The following is a 17,454-nucleotide window of genomic DNA, read 5'->3' on the forward strand; positions in this document are numbered from 1 at the left end:
CACAACCCTTGCCTATGTGGAAGACTAAGCTATCCAACCAGGGCAGAAGAGTTTGATTTCTCAGGTCCTGGGGGTATCTCCACACCTGTCAGCCGCAGTCCTCCCCGGAAGCCTTGGCCATTGTAGGTTGGAGGGAAATGGACACCACGTTGAGCTAGCTGTCCAGGACAGCCTTGCTTTTGCAACACTTTGCTTCCTCTAGCCCCCACCCCCTTCCTCCTGTACAGCTGGACACACACACGTATCTGGGGTCAGCTAGTATTCTGGGGTTCCCATGGCCTGTCCAGGCATGGAAGGAGCCTTGGTGATGTCCTAGCCCCTCCTCTTTAGGAACTGGAGTGTTTTAAGATTTGTTCATCTGCCTTCTGGGGCTCCTCTGTTTGCTGATGTAGGGGAGCAGATGTTGGAGGAGAGCACCAGACAAGTCAGATAGATTATGTCAGTGTCTCGAAGGTCTAGGCTCCTCAGCTTTCAGAGATGATGAGGCCCTTCAAGGTCACAGGACCACCTTAGGTGGGGTCCAGGCTGAGGGCATGAGGGACCAGCGTGACTAGCCACCAGGGACTGAGAGAAGAGATGAGAAACGGGCCTCACCAGTCTGACCAGAGTGGTCCCACAGAGGGTCAGACCCCCCAGGCTGGCTGGGGCAGGCCAGCAGGGAAGTGGGTGGGACCTCTGACCTGCCTCGGGGCCTGAGGGGGTGCAGATCCTAGAGAGGGACCCTGCAGCTTTGATGACCACATTCTCTGGAGCATAACTCAGGACCAGCCGTCGGATGAGTCTGGGCATGTAAGCCTTTCGAAGAGTTCTACGGGGAGACTGCCAGGGCAGGACCAAGGTAATGGGGGCCAGTCCAGGTGCTGGGGCGTCTCTCTGGGAAGTGGGCTTTGGTAGGAGGAAATGACTGCTCTCTCTCCTATCCTCTAGGAGCACCCCTCTGCCAACTCGTCGAACAACCCTCTCTTACCCTCCCCACACCGGACCCCACCTGCTGTATGGGTTTTAGGGGGAACAGACCGCTAGCGTCGCCCACTGCACAAGAGGGGCGCACGACCTGAGCCCGCCTCCGCCCCTCGATTGGGCGCTCATTTAAATGCCCGGCCCCGCCCCAAGCTCGGGGCGCATATATATAGGCAGCTCGGCGGGCGGCATTCTGGCGCGGAGCGGAGCGGCGGCGGGTGCAGCTATTTGGTCTGGTGCGGAGCGGGGGTGCAGCTCGGTTCCCCCCCCCCCCGATACCCCTCCCCCTGAGGCGCGAGCCCCACCCCTTCGCCGGCCAGGCCGACCCAACAGAACTATCCCCCTGCGGCGCGAGCCCGGGGCGGCTCCGGGCGCCCCCCAGCAGACCCACCATCATGGGCAGCCAGAGCTCCAAGGCTCCCCGGGGAGACGTGACCGCCGAAGAGGCAGCAGGCGCTTCCCCTGCTAAGGCCAACGGACAGGTGGGTGCGCTGGGTACGGCCCACCCTGGCCCCCCTCCTCTCGCACCTCGCCCCCCTCTAAGGCCCTGGTCCGGGGCCGCGCGCTTTGTCCGGCCCGGGACACGCGGCAACCCCCTCCCCCGCCCGGTCCCTTTGTTCTCGGCGCCGCAGCCCCCGCGGGTGAAGCGAGGGGAGGGGCGCGGAGGGGGCGCCGGCTGGGCCCCGCCGCCTTCTTTGTTCGCCGCCCAGGCCCCCGGCGCTGCCCCCCGGCCGCCCCGAGTGCCGCGCGGGGAACAAAGGGCCGCGTCAAGGGGGCGCCCAGGGGCCGCGGGGCGGGTGTCCTCCCCTCCGAGCACTCCGCCCGCAGCCCGGACCTCGGTGGCCCATGGCCTTTTTTCAGGGGGTAGTCGAGATGTGTGGGTAGGCTGCGATGGGTGGGGGGCCGTTTACACAAAGCAGGAAGCTGGGAAAGTAGGCCGTCCAGGTGCGGAGAACAGCGCCCCGGGGCGGCTTCCCGCCCAATCTCGGTTGGCACGGCTCGCCCGCCCGGGTTCCGCAGCTGCCTGCGGGTCTGCGCGGAATGGAGAGCCGCCCCGGGGGAGGAGGGTGGGAGGCCACCGGACCCCAGCGCCTCCTGCCGGCCCTAGCGCGCCTGGAAGGGCAGGAGGGAGATATTTGACGGGATCCCGGGTGTGGAGTGAGGCTACAATCAGACTCGACGTTTGCAGTAGAATCACTCAGACCCTCGTTGTCTGGAAGGGGTCAGAGGCGAGCTGGAGTGTGGTGTAGAGTCCTGACCCTTACTGCTGTCTCCTCTGCCCCGCAGGAGAATGGCCACGTGAAAAGCAATGGAGACTTATCCAAGGGTGAAGGGGAGTCGCCCCCTGTGAACGGAACAGAGGAGGCAGCTGGGGCCACTGGTGATGCCATCGAGCCAGCACCCCCTAGCCAGGGAGCTGAGGCCAAGGGGGATGTTCCTCCCAAGGAGACCCCCAAGAAGAAGAAGAAATTCTCTTTCAAGAAGCCTTTCAAATTGAGTGGCCTGTCCTTCAAGAGAAATCGGAAGGAGGGTGGGGGTGAATCCTCTGCCTCCTCACCCACTGAGGAAGAGCAGGAGCAGGGAGAGATCGGTGCCTGCAGCGAGGAAGGCACTGCCCAGGAAGGGAAGGCTGTTGCCATCCCTGAGAGCCAGGAGCCCCAAGCCAAGGGGGCAGAGGCTAGTGCTACCTCCAAGGGAGGAGATACAGAAGAAGAGGCAGGGCCCCAGGCTGCAGAGATGTCCACTCCTTCAGGGCCGGAGAGTGGCCCTACACCTTCCAGCGAGCAGAATGAGTAGCTGGGTGGGGGCAGGTGGGTGATCTCTAAGCTGCAAAAACTGTGCTGTCCTTGTGAGGTCACTGCCTGGACCTGGTACCCTGGCTGCTTTCCTGTGCCCAGAAAGGAAGGGGCTTTTGCCCCTTCCAAGCCACGTTCCCTTCCCTCCTTTCCCTTCTGTGGATTCTCCCATCATCCACCTGGTCTTTCTCTCAAGGCCAGTTGAAGATGGTCCCTTGCAGTTTCCCAAGTTAGGTTAGTGATGTGAAATGCTCCTGCCCCTAGTCCTACCTCTTTCCCCATCCCCACCCTTACAGAAGGCAATTGCTGGTTTTCTTCCCCAGTTCTTTTCCAAGTAGGTTTTGTTTACTCCCCAAATCCCTGAGCCAGATGTGGGGTGCCTACACTCCCAAATCCTGAGTGTCCAGCCTTCCCCTGTTGAGTTTTTAAGTCTCTTGTGCTGTGCCTAGTGGCACCTGGGCTAGGGGAGGACACTGCCCCTGTCTAGGTTTTTATAATGTCTTACTCAAGTTCAAACCTCCAGCTTGTTAATCAACTGTGTCTCTTTTTTGACTTGGTAAGCAAGTATTAGGCTTTGGGGTGGGGGGGAGGTCTGTAATGTGAAACAACTTCTTGTTGTCTTTTCCCCCCTCCCATTGTTGTAAATAACTTTTAATGGCCAAACCCCAGATTTGTACTTTTTTTTCTAACTTCTAAAACCATTCTCTTCCACCTGATTTTACTGTAACATTTGGAAAAGGAATAAATGTTGTCCCTTTAGTGGTGCTTTTTAATGAGTGGTCTTCTGGGGGAAGGATGAGAAGACTGGTTAACCTCAAACCCTGAGGGAGGGATGGAGAAGCCAGGGGTTCTTTTGTTGTTGGGGGATTGCCCAGATCCTCTTCCTAAGTGGAAGGGCCCATTTCCCTAAGTGGAGTCAGAATCAACCCAGGGATACTGCTAGATGAGCTCAAGAGGGTATAGAAATGTACCATTTTATTACAAAGATTCTCACCAAAAAACAAACAAAAAACCCAAAAATAGTATCTCAAAAAAGAAACTACGGATCTCCACCTGCAGAACAGGGGAGTGGGGGTGGGACAGAGGTCAGACAGGGTGAGTTTCTTGGCTTACTTGGGGCCATGGGAAGGTATGAAAACAGAACCAATCTAAAGATGGCTGATGTTACCTTAAGGAGCCTATAAAGAACAGGGTCCCTGAAGACCCAGCCACCCCTTCTAGAATGATCAATAAGGGTACCTTGTCAAAGATACTAAGCAGGAAATTGGAATTTTGTCCTATGGATGTTTAGGAGAGTAGAATCCTTTCCACCCAGAACTGGCACCCTTTATAGTTCAAAATTAAGAAATAGGGATGACAAGGTAGCTATTAGAACTCACCCAGCACGTGTGCCCCGGGTTCGGGGCCTTGGTTCCTGTCTAGTCCCGGGGGATATTTATATTTAATATATTTTTATATAAATATACAGAAATAGAAAATATAAAATCTGGGGGGTTGCAGGAGAAAGGTAAAGGACTTTGCAAGAAGCCAGAACTGGAGAGGTCTACTCAGGCCAACTTGACCTCCTCTTTGACCCTGTGGAGAGAGCACAGACTGATATGAGATAACCCAGAGGCCTTGAAGCAAAAGTATAGTATAGGTACAAGACTCATAGGACCCTAGGTGACTGCTAAGGGCTGGGGCTTCATAGCTTTGCCTAGAACTGCAGAGACAGACTGGTCCTTGAAAGAAGCCTTTGTAAGCTTGACCAGCTGTCTCTGTGCCTTCCCTCTCAGCCTAGTGGGACAAAGGGGCTGGTGCACCAATGCCAGGGAGATGGCCGACAGACAGCTCCTTCCTCACCCTTTGGCTTCTTGCTTGTCCTCCTTGGTTTTCTCCTCTTCTGGGACTTCTGGAACATAAAAGTGCAGGGATGGCCAAGGAGAGCCTCTCTGGAAAGACCCATGGGAATCTTCCCTTACCCGAAACCCCTTCCCCACACTAGAGCTCACTGGACATAAAAAAGAGAAAAGCCCATCTCAGGTCCACCCAGTGAGCCTTACTGAGAACAAACAGGTCTGACCGGTTTCTCAACCTGCTAGTGCCTGAACCAGGTGGGAGGAGGCAGCCCCCTGGGAAACTGGGGTGAAGTGCCAGGGAAAAGGGCTTGGGTGGTATGTGAGACCCATGCTCCTGACCCAGGCATGTCCCTGGCTCTCGGACCTGGCAGGGCTCAATAAGCCAGTGGAGATGATGAATCGAGTTTCATTCTTTCTGGGAGCCACTGAAAGGCCCAAGGCGCTGGAGGAAGAGCCCCACAGGCACTACCAGTGCCCAAGTCAACTCCCTCCTCCCAGTACCCTACATAGATTCATTATCCTCCAGGGCCTGGGGCTGAAGACCCAAGTTCCGACCCAACCCTAACCCACCTTTCTTCTCTTCTGGGTCTTTCTCTTTTTCATCCTCTGTTTTGACTCTCTTGGCTTTTTTGAAGTTGGAAGAGTTCTTGCGACCACCTTCCCCCTCCTCATCAGAGTCTGAGAACTCTTCCTCACAGGCAATTCGTTTGTCAGAGGAACAGACTGGGAAGCAATGGGAAATACTGAGAGCAGGAGATTCTTGATCTCTGGGTCTATGCCCAGTGCTTCCCTATGAGTGTTCTCCAAGAAACACCCAGGAAAGAGGACAGGGAATGCAGGCTCCCTAATTGTTCCTATAGGCACTGGAACTTGGATATCTCAATGGATGAGTATTTTGGGGGGAAAAGTGAAACCAGAAACAGTGGGGGGAAGTCGGAGCTGCCTACCTAGTGGGAAGTACAGGACCTTATGTCTGGGTCTTACTTGAGATACGCTTGTCAGGGTCCTCTTCATCCTCATCGCCACTCTCCTCTGGGATGGCATCCTCAGGAATCACCTGCATTTGGACCCCAGGTGCATGGGGCAGCATTCTCAGGTTCTCAAACAGTCGCTGTCTATGGCCAATGGTAGAGGATAGCTAGGCTCTAGTTAGGGACAAACCACACTATGGAATGTTCAATCAAGGGGTGTCTGGGGATATACTCACTTGATCTTCTCCAGGTACTCATTTGTGTTCTGGTTAGTCATATTGGAAGGACTGATGTGAAGTTTGAAATCTGGTCCAAAGTATTCAAAGTAGTCGTTGTATGGAAGCTCTAATTGGGGTAGTGGATAAGAAAGTCATGAGACCTGGCCAAACCACAGGACCCTGAGAGAAGCATCTGTAGGTTTATCCGGATCTGTCAGCCCAAGTACGGTAGAGAAGAATGCTTCCAAGATAGGGTGAGAAGAGTACCTACAGTACTTCAATTTTTTTAATGCCTTCTGCAATGTCCACATCAGTTGTGTGTGTCTATCTCACTATGAGAAAGCCCAAGCTCCTGGTTTAGAAAAATTTAGGTAATGCTCATTGGGATCACTCCTTTACTACCTCAGTTACCCTACAGAATAGAAACTCCAAAGCTATAAATAACCATTGATATTTTGTTCAGACCAAGAGAGAGAAAGGGGACAGGGTCAAAGAGGATTCGGGAAAAGCTGATGGCTATGGTCTGATGATCACAAGAGAACAGGCAGGAAAATCAATGACTAGTACTAGAAGAGGAGAGGTCATATGGCCAATGGGACAGAAGTGAATTTGAGGACATATGAGCTTCAGCTCCACCCAGCCCAACCTAGCCCTGGAACCATTACCATTAGGAATCTCCGTGTCCAGGGCCACGGCTGTTTCATATGTCCAGCACCGGGCAACATTACGAATGGTGTAGCCACCTCCTCCCAGCATCAGCATAGGCAGGTTAAAGCTCTTCACAAACTCTACACACTTGGCATGCCCTTTGGTGGAAGAAGGTGGTACTGGGTTACAGGAGCTCCAAGCAGGACCCAGCCCACCCAGCTCTATGCTCCCTGGTCTCACCTTTGATAGTCAGATTGAAGCAACCTAACCGATCTCCTGACAAGGAATCAGAGCCACACTGTAAGACGACTGCACTGGGCTGGAACATCTCCATTACTTTGGATATGACCTAAAGGACACATATTGGTCACCATAAGCCTTAAGAAAAGCTATGTGATTGTTCAGGGCTAAAAAGAGTGGGTGCAGTACTTTCTTCTGACCCTCATCCCCCACTCTGACCTTTCTACTCTCCCACATGCTAGGTGGTAGATAAAAGGTATGAGCCAGAGGGGTTTCCCCACTCTGGATTTCAGTTTCCCAATTTGAAAGAGCCTCCTAGCTCTTCTAACATTGAACCTGTAATGGCCTCTGTGTCAACTCCGAGTCCATTCTTTCACTGCCCAAGCTTCAGTGCCACTTCCTATAGGAAGTCTTTCTGACCCTTAGCTTCATCTGCTCTACTCATGGTACTACAGACTTTGAGCCAGATGTGAAGAACCACTTCACTTTTGTATATCTCATTCTCACAAGCTGAATCTAACATTACTGAGGACAGAGACCATAACTCAGGCTTCGGTCCCCATTACTACAAGGCACAGAGTAGGCTATTTGGTGTTTGCTGACTTTATTAGGTTATTCTATTAATGGTTCCCTGCTGCTTACAGGTGAAGATTTACCTCCTTAGCATGACATTCAAGTCTCCCTTTGAAATAGTGACCCCAACATACATTTCCCACATCCTTCAACACTCCTCCCCCACACTACACTGGCCTACATGCAGCTACGTACTGGCACCACTGTTCCCTCTATTCAATGCTACCCCTCCCATCTAGCCCCTACTTCCTTTTCACATGGGTAACTCCTCATTTTTCAAAGTCTCACTCAACTGTCACCACCTCTGTGAAATCACCCTACTACCCTCTCACCAGCCCAGGCAGCGGTCTCTCATTCTTCTGTTCATCCCTTAAAAACAGTAGACTATACACTGCTGGGTATGTGCCTGCCTCCCATACCCTGGACTGTGAAGTCTTCAAACTGTAGATAACATCTTAGATGTTCTTGTATCAGACAGGGGGCCAGACTCACAGAGGCATCAACAAATATCTGGGTGAATTTTGTTTCCAGAACTGAGCACAGAGCATGCAATCCAGGGTTGAAACACATCTCCCAACCAGCCTCTCAATGGGGAAAGATTCTGGAGACATGGTGGGGGTGCTTTGCCACCTTAAACCAATCCCGTTTGTAGCCCAGCTGATGGATAAACCACTTACCGGCTTGAAAATGGCCTCATAGGACTCGTCATCAATCCCATCTCGAAGCGGGTAGTTAACAGCATAATACTTGCCTTTGCCAGCCCCAATATCCTAATCAAGGGGGACATTAAAGTAAAACTGAAAAAACAAAGCTAGGAGAGGGGCTGGAAGGCTAAAGAAAGAGGCAGTGGTTCTAAGAGGGACAAACTGGGCTCTAGAGGTGGGCCAGGGATAGAGCAAGGCACTGTGGTTAGCAGCATTACCCTCAGTGGCAAGTCTAGCTTACATCTCTTGACACGGCACAGCAAATATCCAAACTGAGAATTGTTTATGGGGCCAGAGATTAAATATCCTACCCACAACATAAATTCCTCTACCTATGGATTGGGTTAGAGCTGGCTGGTGAATGGGTCACAGAATACCTGCCCATAACAATTTCCTCTCCAGAGAGCTTTACTGCTCACTCCTCTACCTACCCACCCTCTCCTCTTTGGGGAGGTATGGAATGGAAGCAGAGGGGAAAAAAGAGTTCTTCAAAATAGTAACTGCTTAGTTACTTTAATGCTTGCAATAACAAACAACTGAATTAGTGCCACTTTTTCACCGAAGAGCTACTGGCATGACAAAGTGGCTGGTTTCACCATATTCATGCTAATAACAGGACAGCTCAAAAAATTAGCTTCCGCCTGACCTGTGGTGGCACAGTAGATAAAGCATTAAACCTGGAATGCTGAGGTTGCCAGTTCAAAATCCTGTGCTTGTGAGGTCAAAGTACATGTGAGAAGCAACTACCAGCTGATGTGTCCCACTCCTCCCCTTGCCTTTCTCTCTCTCCTCTCTCTAAAATCAATAAATAAAATCTTAAAAAAAAATTAGCTTCCAAGAATTCTTAGAGGTCCATGGATAGACTTCATTAAGGGGAAGTGTCTATTAACTATTCTATACCAAGGAAGTGACCTAAAAATGTTAAGAACGCTGAGATGGTTCAGAAAGGTCCCAATTTCTAGCCCATGAGAGAAAACCTGATGTTTCTAACCTAAAATTCAAGCCATATGGGACATCTGAATAGTGTAATGCAATTCAGCTGTAGCCAGGAGTGAAATGCATGAATCAGGTGACCCCATTCCTCCCAACCCTTTAGGTCTGCATCATTCCCTTCCTCCAGAATAAGGGAGGAAAGACGACTTGGGGCAGGAATCCCAGGCTGGAGTATAGTGTTCTTAATGCCAGAAGAGACAAAAAGTGGTTTTTGGTGACATGAGATAGGAGTTAGAGATGGCAGCTGAGAGTGAGTTGGTTGGCCCCTGAAGGGAGTTCTCACCCGTAAGTCCCCAGTTCCTGGGAAGTATTCTCCATATTTATGAAAGGACACAGTCATGACCCGGTCTGTGGTATAGAAGGCCTCTTCCACACCATCGCCGTGGTGAATATCAATGTCAATATACAGCACCCTCTGGTGATACCTAGGATCAAAAGAGGGTCAGGGGTCTGGGGGCTCTTCTGGAGTGGGGCGCGCCAAGGGCGCCAGGTCCCAGCTTACCGAGCTGGCTGCCTCCCTCAGGTATCTCTAAGCACCAGAGACGTGGAAACTGGCTGAAGGAAGGTGGAAGAGCGGCAGGGTGTCTCCAGAGGCCTGACCAAGCCGACCAAGTCCAATCTTCCTACTCTACAGCCAGGGTCAACTCCAGCCACACAGGGACACTCTGGAGGCAGGATCTGAGCAGCGCCTGCCCCTGATCTTGCCGTGGGCTCAGGTCAAATCAAGACCCCATCAAGGAGAGAATGGCCAGAGACACTCACCGAACATATCCTAGCCAGCAAACCGCTAGGAAAAGCAAACTAGGGAGGCAAACCCAGGGGAAAGGTAAGTGGGAACCTGGCCTAAGGTGCTCCTCCAAAAGACAAGGCCAGGCAGGCATACTTTAGCAGTTCCAGGATGGCCAAGACGATATCATTGACGTAACAGAAGCCAGATGCCTCAGACTTCTTTGCATGGTGCAGGCCCCCAGCCCAATTCACAGCGATGTCCGTCTGCTGCTTATTAAGTTTCACAGCACTTGCTGGGCGTGGGAAGAGAGAACATAAGCCTATTACCAAGCCACTCTCCCCTCCCCCAAGAAGCCCAGGGAACCTAGGGAGAGGCAGGACTTGCCTATTCAACAGCTGTATTGTACAATTCACAAGGCAGTCCTCTCCCACCCCATTCCAACAGGGAGCAAACATGGTATTAGTTACTCTAAAAAAAAAAGTTTTCTAAAATGAAGGTGGTAATCCCTTAGTATGCCTTAAAACTGGTTTAGCCTGACCTGTGGTGGCGCAGTGGGTAAAGCGTCAACCTGGAAACGCTGAGGTTGCTGGTTCAAAACCCTGGGCTTGCCTGGTCAAGGCACATATGGGAGTTGATGCTTTCTGCTCCTCCCCACTTCTTTCTCTCTCTCTCTCTCTCTCTCTCTCTCTCTCTCTCTCTCTCTCTCCCCTCTCTATAATGAATAAATAAAAAAATCTTTAAAAAAAAAAAAAAAAACTGGTTTAGTGGGTCATGACCAGTATATATATTTTTAAATGAAACAGAGTAGGACAAAAATATCAGAATAATAGTAAAGGTAACTGCTCTTTTGTAAAACTGGCTTCAGAGTGAGAAAAGGTTTTTGAGTGATAGTGAATGTGTGAGTGTGCGTGTGTATACATTCATAAAACCTGCATTGCAAGTATAAATGTATTCTGTTCACCGTCAAAAATTGGAAGATACCAAAGGTGGTAGAGATTCAAAGTACAAGTAGGTCCAAGAAGTAAGAGAGAAATATACACTCAAGTATTCAAGTGCATTTATCGCATTTGTTAAAGTGTAATTTTAACAGCAATAAAAACATGAAACAATCCAAGTAATCCAACAAGAGGGAACCAAGTACATCAACTGAAGTAGGTCCCTAACATGGAATAATCAGATAGCCACTAAAAATCACACTGTATCTACAATACTATAGAGAAACTAGATTTACTAAAAAATGCAGACATTAAATGATATAAAATGCAACACATATTTGTAAAATACCAATGTATGTATTATATATTATGTCCAGATATATACATATAAAGGATGAACATATTTGTAAAATGTCAATGTATGTTATGTCCAGATATATACACACAAAAAGGATGAACATATTTGTAAAGTTACCAGATGTATGTATGTTATGTCCAGATATATAAACATAAAAAAAAGATGAATGTAGTAGACTCCCAAAATGCTAAAAATGATTATGGACAGTGTGACTGTGAGCTTTTTCTTTTTTCAAAGAGATAGGAAGGGAGAGAGATGAGAAGCATCAATTCATAGTTGTGGCACTATAGTTCACTAATTGCTTCTCATACATGCCGAAAAGGGTTGTGTGGGGGTTCCAGTCAAGCTAGTGACCCCTTGCTCAAGCGAGTGACCTTGGACTCAAGCCAGCGACCTTTGGGCTCAAGCCAGTGACCTTGGGGCTTTGAAACTGGGACTTCAGCATCCTAGGTCAATTCTCCATCCACTGTGCCATCATCGATCAGGCTGTAAGCTGTTTTATGTATTTTTTTAAATTAATTTTTATTTATTAAAATTAATTTTTAGAGAAAGAGGAAGGGAAAGAGACACAGAGAGAAAAGAAACATCAATTTGTTCCACTCATTCATGCTGTCATTGGTTGATTCCCGTATGTGCCCTGAACAGGGGCTGAACCTGCAACTTCAGCATATAGGGAAGACATTCTATCCAACTGAGCTACCTAGCCAGGGCCAACTGTGGGCAATTTTCTCTCCTGGTGCACTTCTTTGTTTTCTGAGATTACATTAAGTGGTGGGATGGAGGGGGGAGGACAAAACACTAATTATAAGAAAATAAATATTTGTTAAGAAAAAGGGTTTAGCCTGACTGGTGGTGGTGCAGTGGATAGAGTGTCAACCTGGGACACTGAAGTTCAAAACCCTGAGGTCTGGCCTGACCTGTGGTGGCACAGTGGATAAAGTGATAACCTGGAACACTGAGGTCGGCAGTCCAAAACCCTGGGCTTGCCTGGTCAAGGCACATATGGGAGTTGATGCTTTCTGCTCCTCCCTCTTCTCTCTCTCTTGCTATCTCCCCTTTGCCTAAAACGAATAAAAAAATTTTTTTTAAAAAAAAAACAAAAAAATCCTGAGGTCACCAGCTTGAGCACAGGGTTGCTGGCTTGAGCTTGAAGCCCAAGGTTGATGGCCTGAGAAAGGGGTCACTGGCTTGGCTGGAGCCCCCCCCTTCCCCCATCAAGGCACATATGAGAGGCAATGAATGAACAACTAAAGTACTGCCACTACAAGTTGATACTTCTCATCTCTCTCCCTTCCTGTCTGTCTCTCTCTTGTGTGTGCACACAGACACACACATAAAAAAGGGTTTAGCCCTGGTGGGGTAGCTCAGTTGGTTAGAGTGTTATAGGATATGCCAAGGTTGCGGGTTCAATCCCAGGTCAGGGAATATACAAAATTCAACTAGTAAATGCATGGCAGGTGGAACAACAAATTGATGTCTGTCCCTCTCTCCCCCACTCCCTTCCTCTCTCTAAAATCAATAAATATATATATATATTTTTTTAAAAAAGGAAAAGGATTTAGCCCTGGCTGAGTAGCTGAGTTGGTTAGAAACGTCATCCTGATACACCAAGGTTGCAGGATTGATCCCGTCAGGGCGCATACAAAAATCAACCAATGAGTCTGACCTAATGAGTCTGACCTGTAGTGGCGCAGTTGATAGTATCAACCTGGAATGCTGAGGTTGCCAGTTGGAAACCCTGGCATTGCCCAGTCAAGGCACAGATGAGAAGTAACTACTATGTGTTGATGCTTCCTGCTCATCCTCCCTCCCTCTTTCTCCCTCTCTCAAATCAATTAAAAAAAAAAAGAGCCCCGGCTAGATAGTCCAGTTGGTTAGAGCATTATACTGAAGTGCAGAGGTTGCCAGTTTCATCCCCAGTCAGGGAACATACAGGAACAGATGTTCCTGTCTCTGTCCTGCTCTCTCCCTTCCTCTCTCTAAAAGTCAATAAAATAAACATTAAAAAAAAAATCAACCAATGAATACATAAATAAGTGGACCAACAGATCAATGTTTACCACACCTCCCTCTCTCTCTCTCTCTCTCTCTCTCTCTCTCTCGCTTCCTCTCACTCTCTATAATTGTTTATAAATAAGTAAATAAATAAATAAATAAAACAGCCCTCGCCAGATAGTTCAGTGGGTTAAGAGCCTTGTCCCGAAACAACAATGTTGCAGGTTCAATTGCTAGTCAGGGTACACCTGGGAAGCAACCAAAAAATGCTGAACTGAATGAAACAAATGCTTCCTTTCCCTCTCCCCTCTCTCTTCCTTCCTCTCTGTCTCTCTAAAAATTAAGCCCTGGCTGGATAGCTTGGTTGGTTGGAGCATTGTCCCACAGTGCAGAGGTTGCTGGTTCGATCCCTGGTCAGAGCTCATACAGCAACAGCTCAGTGTTCCTGTCTTTCTCTCCCACTGCCTATCTAAAAAAAAAAAAACAAGCCCTGGCCCGTTGGCTCAGCGGTAGAGCGTTGGCCTAGAGTGAGGAGGACCCGGGTCCGATTCCCGGCCAGGGCACACAGGAGAAGCGCCCATTTGCTTCTCCACCCCTCCGCCGCGCTTTCCTCTCTGTCTCTCTCTTCCCCTCCCGCAGCCAAGGCTCCATTGGAGCAAAGATGGCCCGGGCGCTGTGGATGGCTCTGTGGCCTCTGCCTCAGGCGCTAGAGTGGCTCTGGTCGCAACATGGCGACACCCAGGATGGGCAGAGCATCGCCCCCTGGTGGGCAGAGTGTCGCCCCTGGTGGGTGTGCCGGGTGGATCACGGTCGGGCGCATGCAGGAGTCTGTCTGTCTCTCCCTGTTTCCAGCTTCAGAAAAATGAAAACAAAAACAAAAACAAAAACAAAAACAAAAAACTCATTTGGCCCTAGCCAGGCGGATAGTGTCACCTGCAACACTGAGGTCACAAGTTCAATCCCCAGAGAGACTACATACGAGAAGCAACCAATGGGTGCAAAACTAAATGGAACAACATGCTGACGCTTCTCTTTCTCTCTCTCTCCCCCAAATCAATGGAAATTAAAAAAAAATGTTTTAAACCTCATAAAAAAAAAGGAAAAGAAAAAGGGTTTAGAGTAACTCTAAAGGTAATCTAGAAGTTACTAATGGAAGTGGTAGGCAATATATGGAGCATATTTCTGACCTTCAAGATAATAACCATACTCTTTTTTAAGACACAAATGATGACACTTCCCATTTTTATAGCACTATGCAGTTCACAAATTACTTTTATGTGCAGTATCTCAACAACCCATAAGGTCGGCAGGGAATTCTTGTATATAAGTTCACTTGGTAGAAGAGGAGAGTCAAGGACACCTGTCATTACCACGTCAAAGATTGAGCCTGGGCTGGGACTGAACCAGAACATGTGAAAGACCTAAGGGAAAAATCCACAGGACCCTTTCATATGGTCACAGATCACCCTTCTTGGGATAGTAACCTAAAAGACCTCACTATTACACCCCAGCACTGCCCTCAAGGAGAGAGGTATGATCCTTACCCACAGAGCCACCAGTAGATAACTGACAGAACTCAAACAGGCCATCAAATACTGGACAGTCTTCACCAACGTTGACTTGAAAGACATAAGCAAAAGGTTAAGTTCCACAATTTCCTTTAGTTTTGGTTTATAAATGTATGAGCTGATGGAAAAAATGAATTTGTATTCAGAAGGCTTGGGTTCTAGTCCAGGCTCGACTACTGACTGGCTGTGTAACTGAGTCACATCATTTAACTTCTTTGAGCTTTGGCTCATTATCTCTAACAAGTGATAATGATACCCACCTCATCCCACTGTTGAGAAGATCAACAGAAACCTTATATGGAGAAATATTTAGCAAATAAGTACTGGGAAAATGCTGATTCATGCCTTGAGGGAGAAAAATTTAGCCTCTTCATCCAGCCTGGGTTTGTTCCTGAACCTCACTCCAGCTGACCAACAAGGAAGTGAAGAAGAGATCTATATAACTATTGTTCCACTGAACATTTAAGAATGTGCCAGGCGCGGCCCTGACCGGTTGGCTCAGCGGTAGAGCGTCGGCCTGGAGTGTGGGGGATCCGGGTTCGATTCCTGGCCAGGGCACATAGGAGAGGTGCCCATTTGCTTCTCCGCCCCCAACCCCTCCTTCCTCTCTGTCTCTCTCTTCCTCTCCCGCAGCCAAGGCTCCACTGGAGCAAAGATGGCCTGGGCGCTGGGGATGGCTCCTTGGCCTCTGCCCCAGGCGCTAGAGTGGCTCTGGTCTCGGTGGAGCAACGCCCCGGAGGGGCAGAGCATCGCCCCCTGGTGGGCAGAGCGTTGCCCCTGGTGGGTGTGCCGGGTGGATCCCGGTCGGGCACATGCGGGAGTCTGTCTGTCTCTCCCCGTTTTCAGCTTCAGAGAAATAAAAAACAAAACAAAACAAAAAAAAACAAACAAACAACAACAACAACAAAAAAGAATGTGCCAGGCGCTTTGTTAAATGCTTTTAATAGCTGATATAATTTATCCTCATACATCCTTATGAGGTAAAATTTGGTCCCATTTTATAAATGCGAAAACAGGCACAGAGAGATGAACTGCTAGTAAATAAATGGCTGGGCAGCATTAAAGTATCAGTCTGTCTGTAAAAGCCTATGAAGATATAATCTGGCTTTTTCCCAGTAATTTCACATACACAATCTCATCTGATCCTCATAATAACCTTATGAGCTGAGTAAGACAGATATCAACCCTGCTGCAGAGGAACAAACAGATATGGAGAAGCTAAGTGACTTGCCCAAGGTTATACTACCAGGCAATGACAGAACCAGAATCAGAGTCCCAGGTGTCCTGACTCCCATGGTCCAGTGCTCTTTCTCCGACACCCACAAGTGACAACTGGAGTAAAGTTATTTCAGGCCTAAAGGGGTAAAAGTACAAACTAACACATAATGATGAAACACATGCAAACCATAATGCAAATGAAAAGACAGGAAGGGAAGCACACCTGAAGGTTGTAGACTCACAGAGCTAGGGGAGGAACCTTATAGCTCCAAGTCTCCTCTCACAGAAAAGGAAACCGCTGAGACATCAATGATAGGACGTTAGAGGCAGGGGTGGGGCTAGAGCCTTGTTCTCTGGCCCCAGCCTTCCCATTGCATCCACTGTTATCAATAGCAGTTCCCAAAGTAGAGCAAGGAGGGGAACCTCCAGGATGAGGAGGGTAGAAAAGCCCAGGTTGGACCGTGGTAACCTGTTGAGACACAGCTTCAGCTCCAAGGTTTGTAATAACCACAAGAGTTACCAACTCTGGTACTGCCCTAAGGGGGTGCCCTGGTCTGATGCCCTGCCAAGGCAAGTGCTCCAAGGGAGTTTTTCTGCATAACGGGGTACACAGTGTGTGGCTCTCTCCCCAGCTTCTCATGTAAACACTGGGAGGCTGTGTCAATAAGAACTTTGGTCCCTGGGGCCAGGCTATTTATCCACTGGCAACCAATTTCCCACTCTGGCTGCTTCCTCCTGCAGTGGATTTGGCCTGCCTCGGTTTCCAATCTTTTGTTTGCATTCCCATTCGGGATATGGAGCCTCGATGGGAGGAAATGGGTGTTTAAGACATAATGAAAAAATATTTTCTTTCAGGCTCCAAACCAATGTGTGGCTCAAATGGCCAGTGCATTGTTCCCAGTTCAACAAGCTATGTGATTAGAGATGAAAAAGGGAGAAAATGGGAAAGCAGTCTCTCACTTAGACTAATCTGTAAGGCTAGGAAAGCCTTTTCTATGGATTTTCCCTCTTCCTACTATAAATACTTTTTTTCCCCTATATAAATACTTTCTCATTCTTAGGCTGGCTCTACACTAAAGGTGAGTAATACTGTGTGAGAGATGGGAGAGTGGAGATAGGTAGAAAGGCAGTAAAAGCATACTGCAGAAAGAGATGCATGGGACAATGCTTATACCTAGGTGGTGGTGGTAATAAAGCACTCACTGTATCTGTATTAAGTGACATCTCTGTATAATCCTATGAATCAAGTTAATAAAGTAACTTGAAATCCTTAGAGAGCCTCATTCTTCCTATTCCCCATCTTCAATGAGAGAAATCCCAGACCTAATTTTTTAATGAACAAGTTTAGAGTGCTGGTTTCAGGAAAATTAGAGCAAACTGGGAGCCAGAGCCAAACCTATACACTTGTGAGGGCGAAATATTCTGTCTGCCTCGACAGGTTTGAAAATAACAGAAGTTGCAAATCATACTAGCAAAAGCTACTGTTCAAATAGTGATAGTTTGGTGCTTTGAATACATTATCTCATCACCTCCCAACCTCCATTATGAGACAGGCACTATTGTCTTCTTTTTTTTTTTTTTAGACTTTATTTATTCATTAGAGAGAGAGAGAGAAGGGGGTTGGAGCAGGAAGCATCAACTCCCATATGTACCTTGACCCAGCAAGCGCAGGGTCTGGAACTGGTGACCTCAGCGTTCTAGGTCAGCGC

At 48.6% G+C, this 17,454-nt stretch overlaps 2 protein-coding genes across 3 annotated transcripts in view; one reads left to right on the forward strand and one right to left on the reverse strand.

Annotated features, from left to right (window-relative positions):
* The first annotated feature begins 601 nt into the window (after positions 1–601).
* Positions 602–3,515, forward strand: MARCKSL1 (MARCKS like 1). Its single transcript, XM_066269788.1, has 2 exons — positions 602–1,442; positions 2,248–3,515. Exons 1-2 carry the CDS (start codon positions 1,356–1,358, stop codon positions 2,755–2,757), a joined length of 597 nt encoding a protein of 198 aa, XP_066125885.1. The 5' UTR covers positions 602–1,355; the 3' UTR covers positions 2,758–3,515.
* A 185-nt stretch (positions 3,516–3,700) lies between these two features.
* The window catches only part of HDAC1 (histone deacetylase 1), a 42,283-nt gene continuing 28,529 nt past the window's right edge, over positions 3,701–17,454 (reverse strand). Inside the window, exons 4-14 of one of the 2 annotated variants that reach the window (XM_066269785.1) lie at positions 14,504–14,578; positions 9,825–9,963; positions 9,225–9,366; positions 7,922–8,014; positions 6,672–6,780; positions 6,449–6,589; positions 5,802–5,910; positions 5,579–5,709; positions 5,165–5,317; positions 4,599–4,647; positions 3,701–4,331 (exon numbers count right to left, since the gene is read on the reverse strand). In XM_066269785.1, coding sequence (XP_066125882.1) covers positions 4,304–4,331; positions 4,599–4,647; positions 5,165–5,317; positions 5,579–5,709; positions 5,802–5,910; positions 6,449–6,589; positions 6,672–6,780; positions 7,922–8,014; positions 9,225–9,366; positions 9,825–9,963; positions 14,504–14,578 — 1,169 coding nt within the window. In that variant the 3' untranslated portion in view covers positions 3,701–4,303. The remainder of the gene's footprint in view (positions 4,332–4,598; positions 4,648–5,164; positions 5,318–5,578; positions 5,710–5,801; positions 5,911–6,448; positions 6,590–6,671; positions 6,781–7,921; positions 8,015–9,224; positions 9,367–9,824; positions 9,964–14,503; positions 14,579–17,454) is intronic. The other variant, XM_066269786.1, reaches the window with a different exon arrangement.

This window comes from Saccopteryx bilineata, chromosome 3 (assembly GCF_036850765.1).
Source record: "Saccopteryx bilineata isolate mSacBil1 chromosome 3, mSacBil1_pri_phased_curated, whole genome shotgun sequence".
Classification (NCBI taxonomy): Eukaryota; Metazoa; Chordata; class Mammalia; order Chiroptera; family Emballonuridae; genus Saccopteryx; species Saccopteryx bilineata.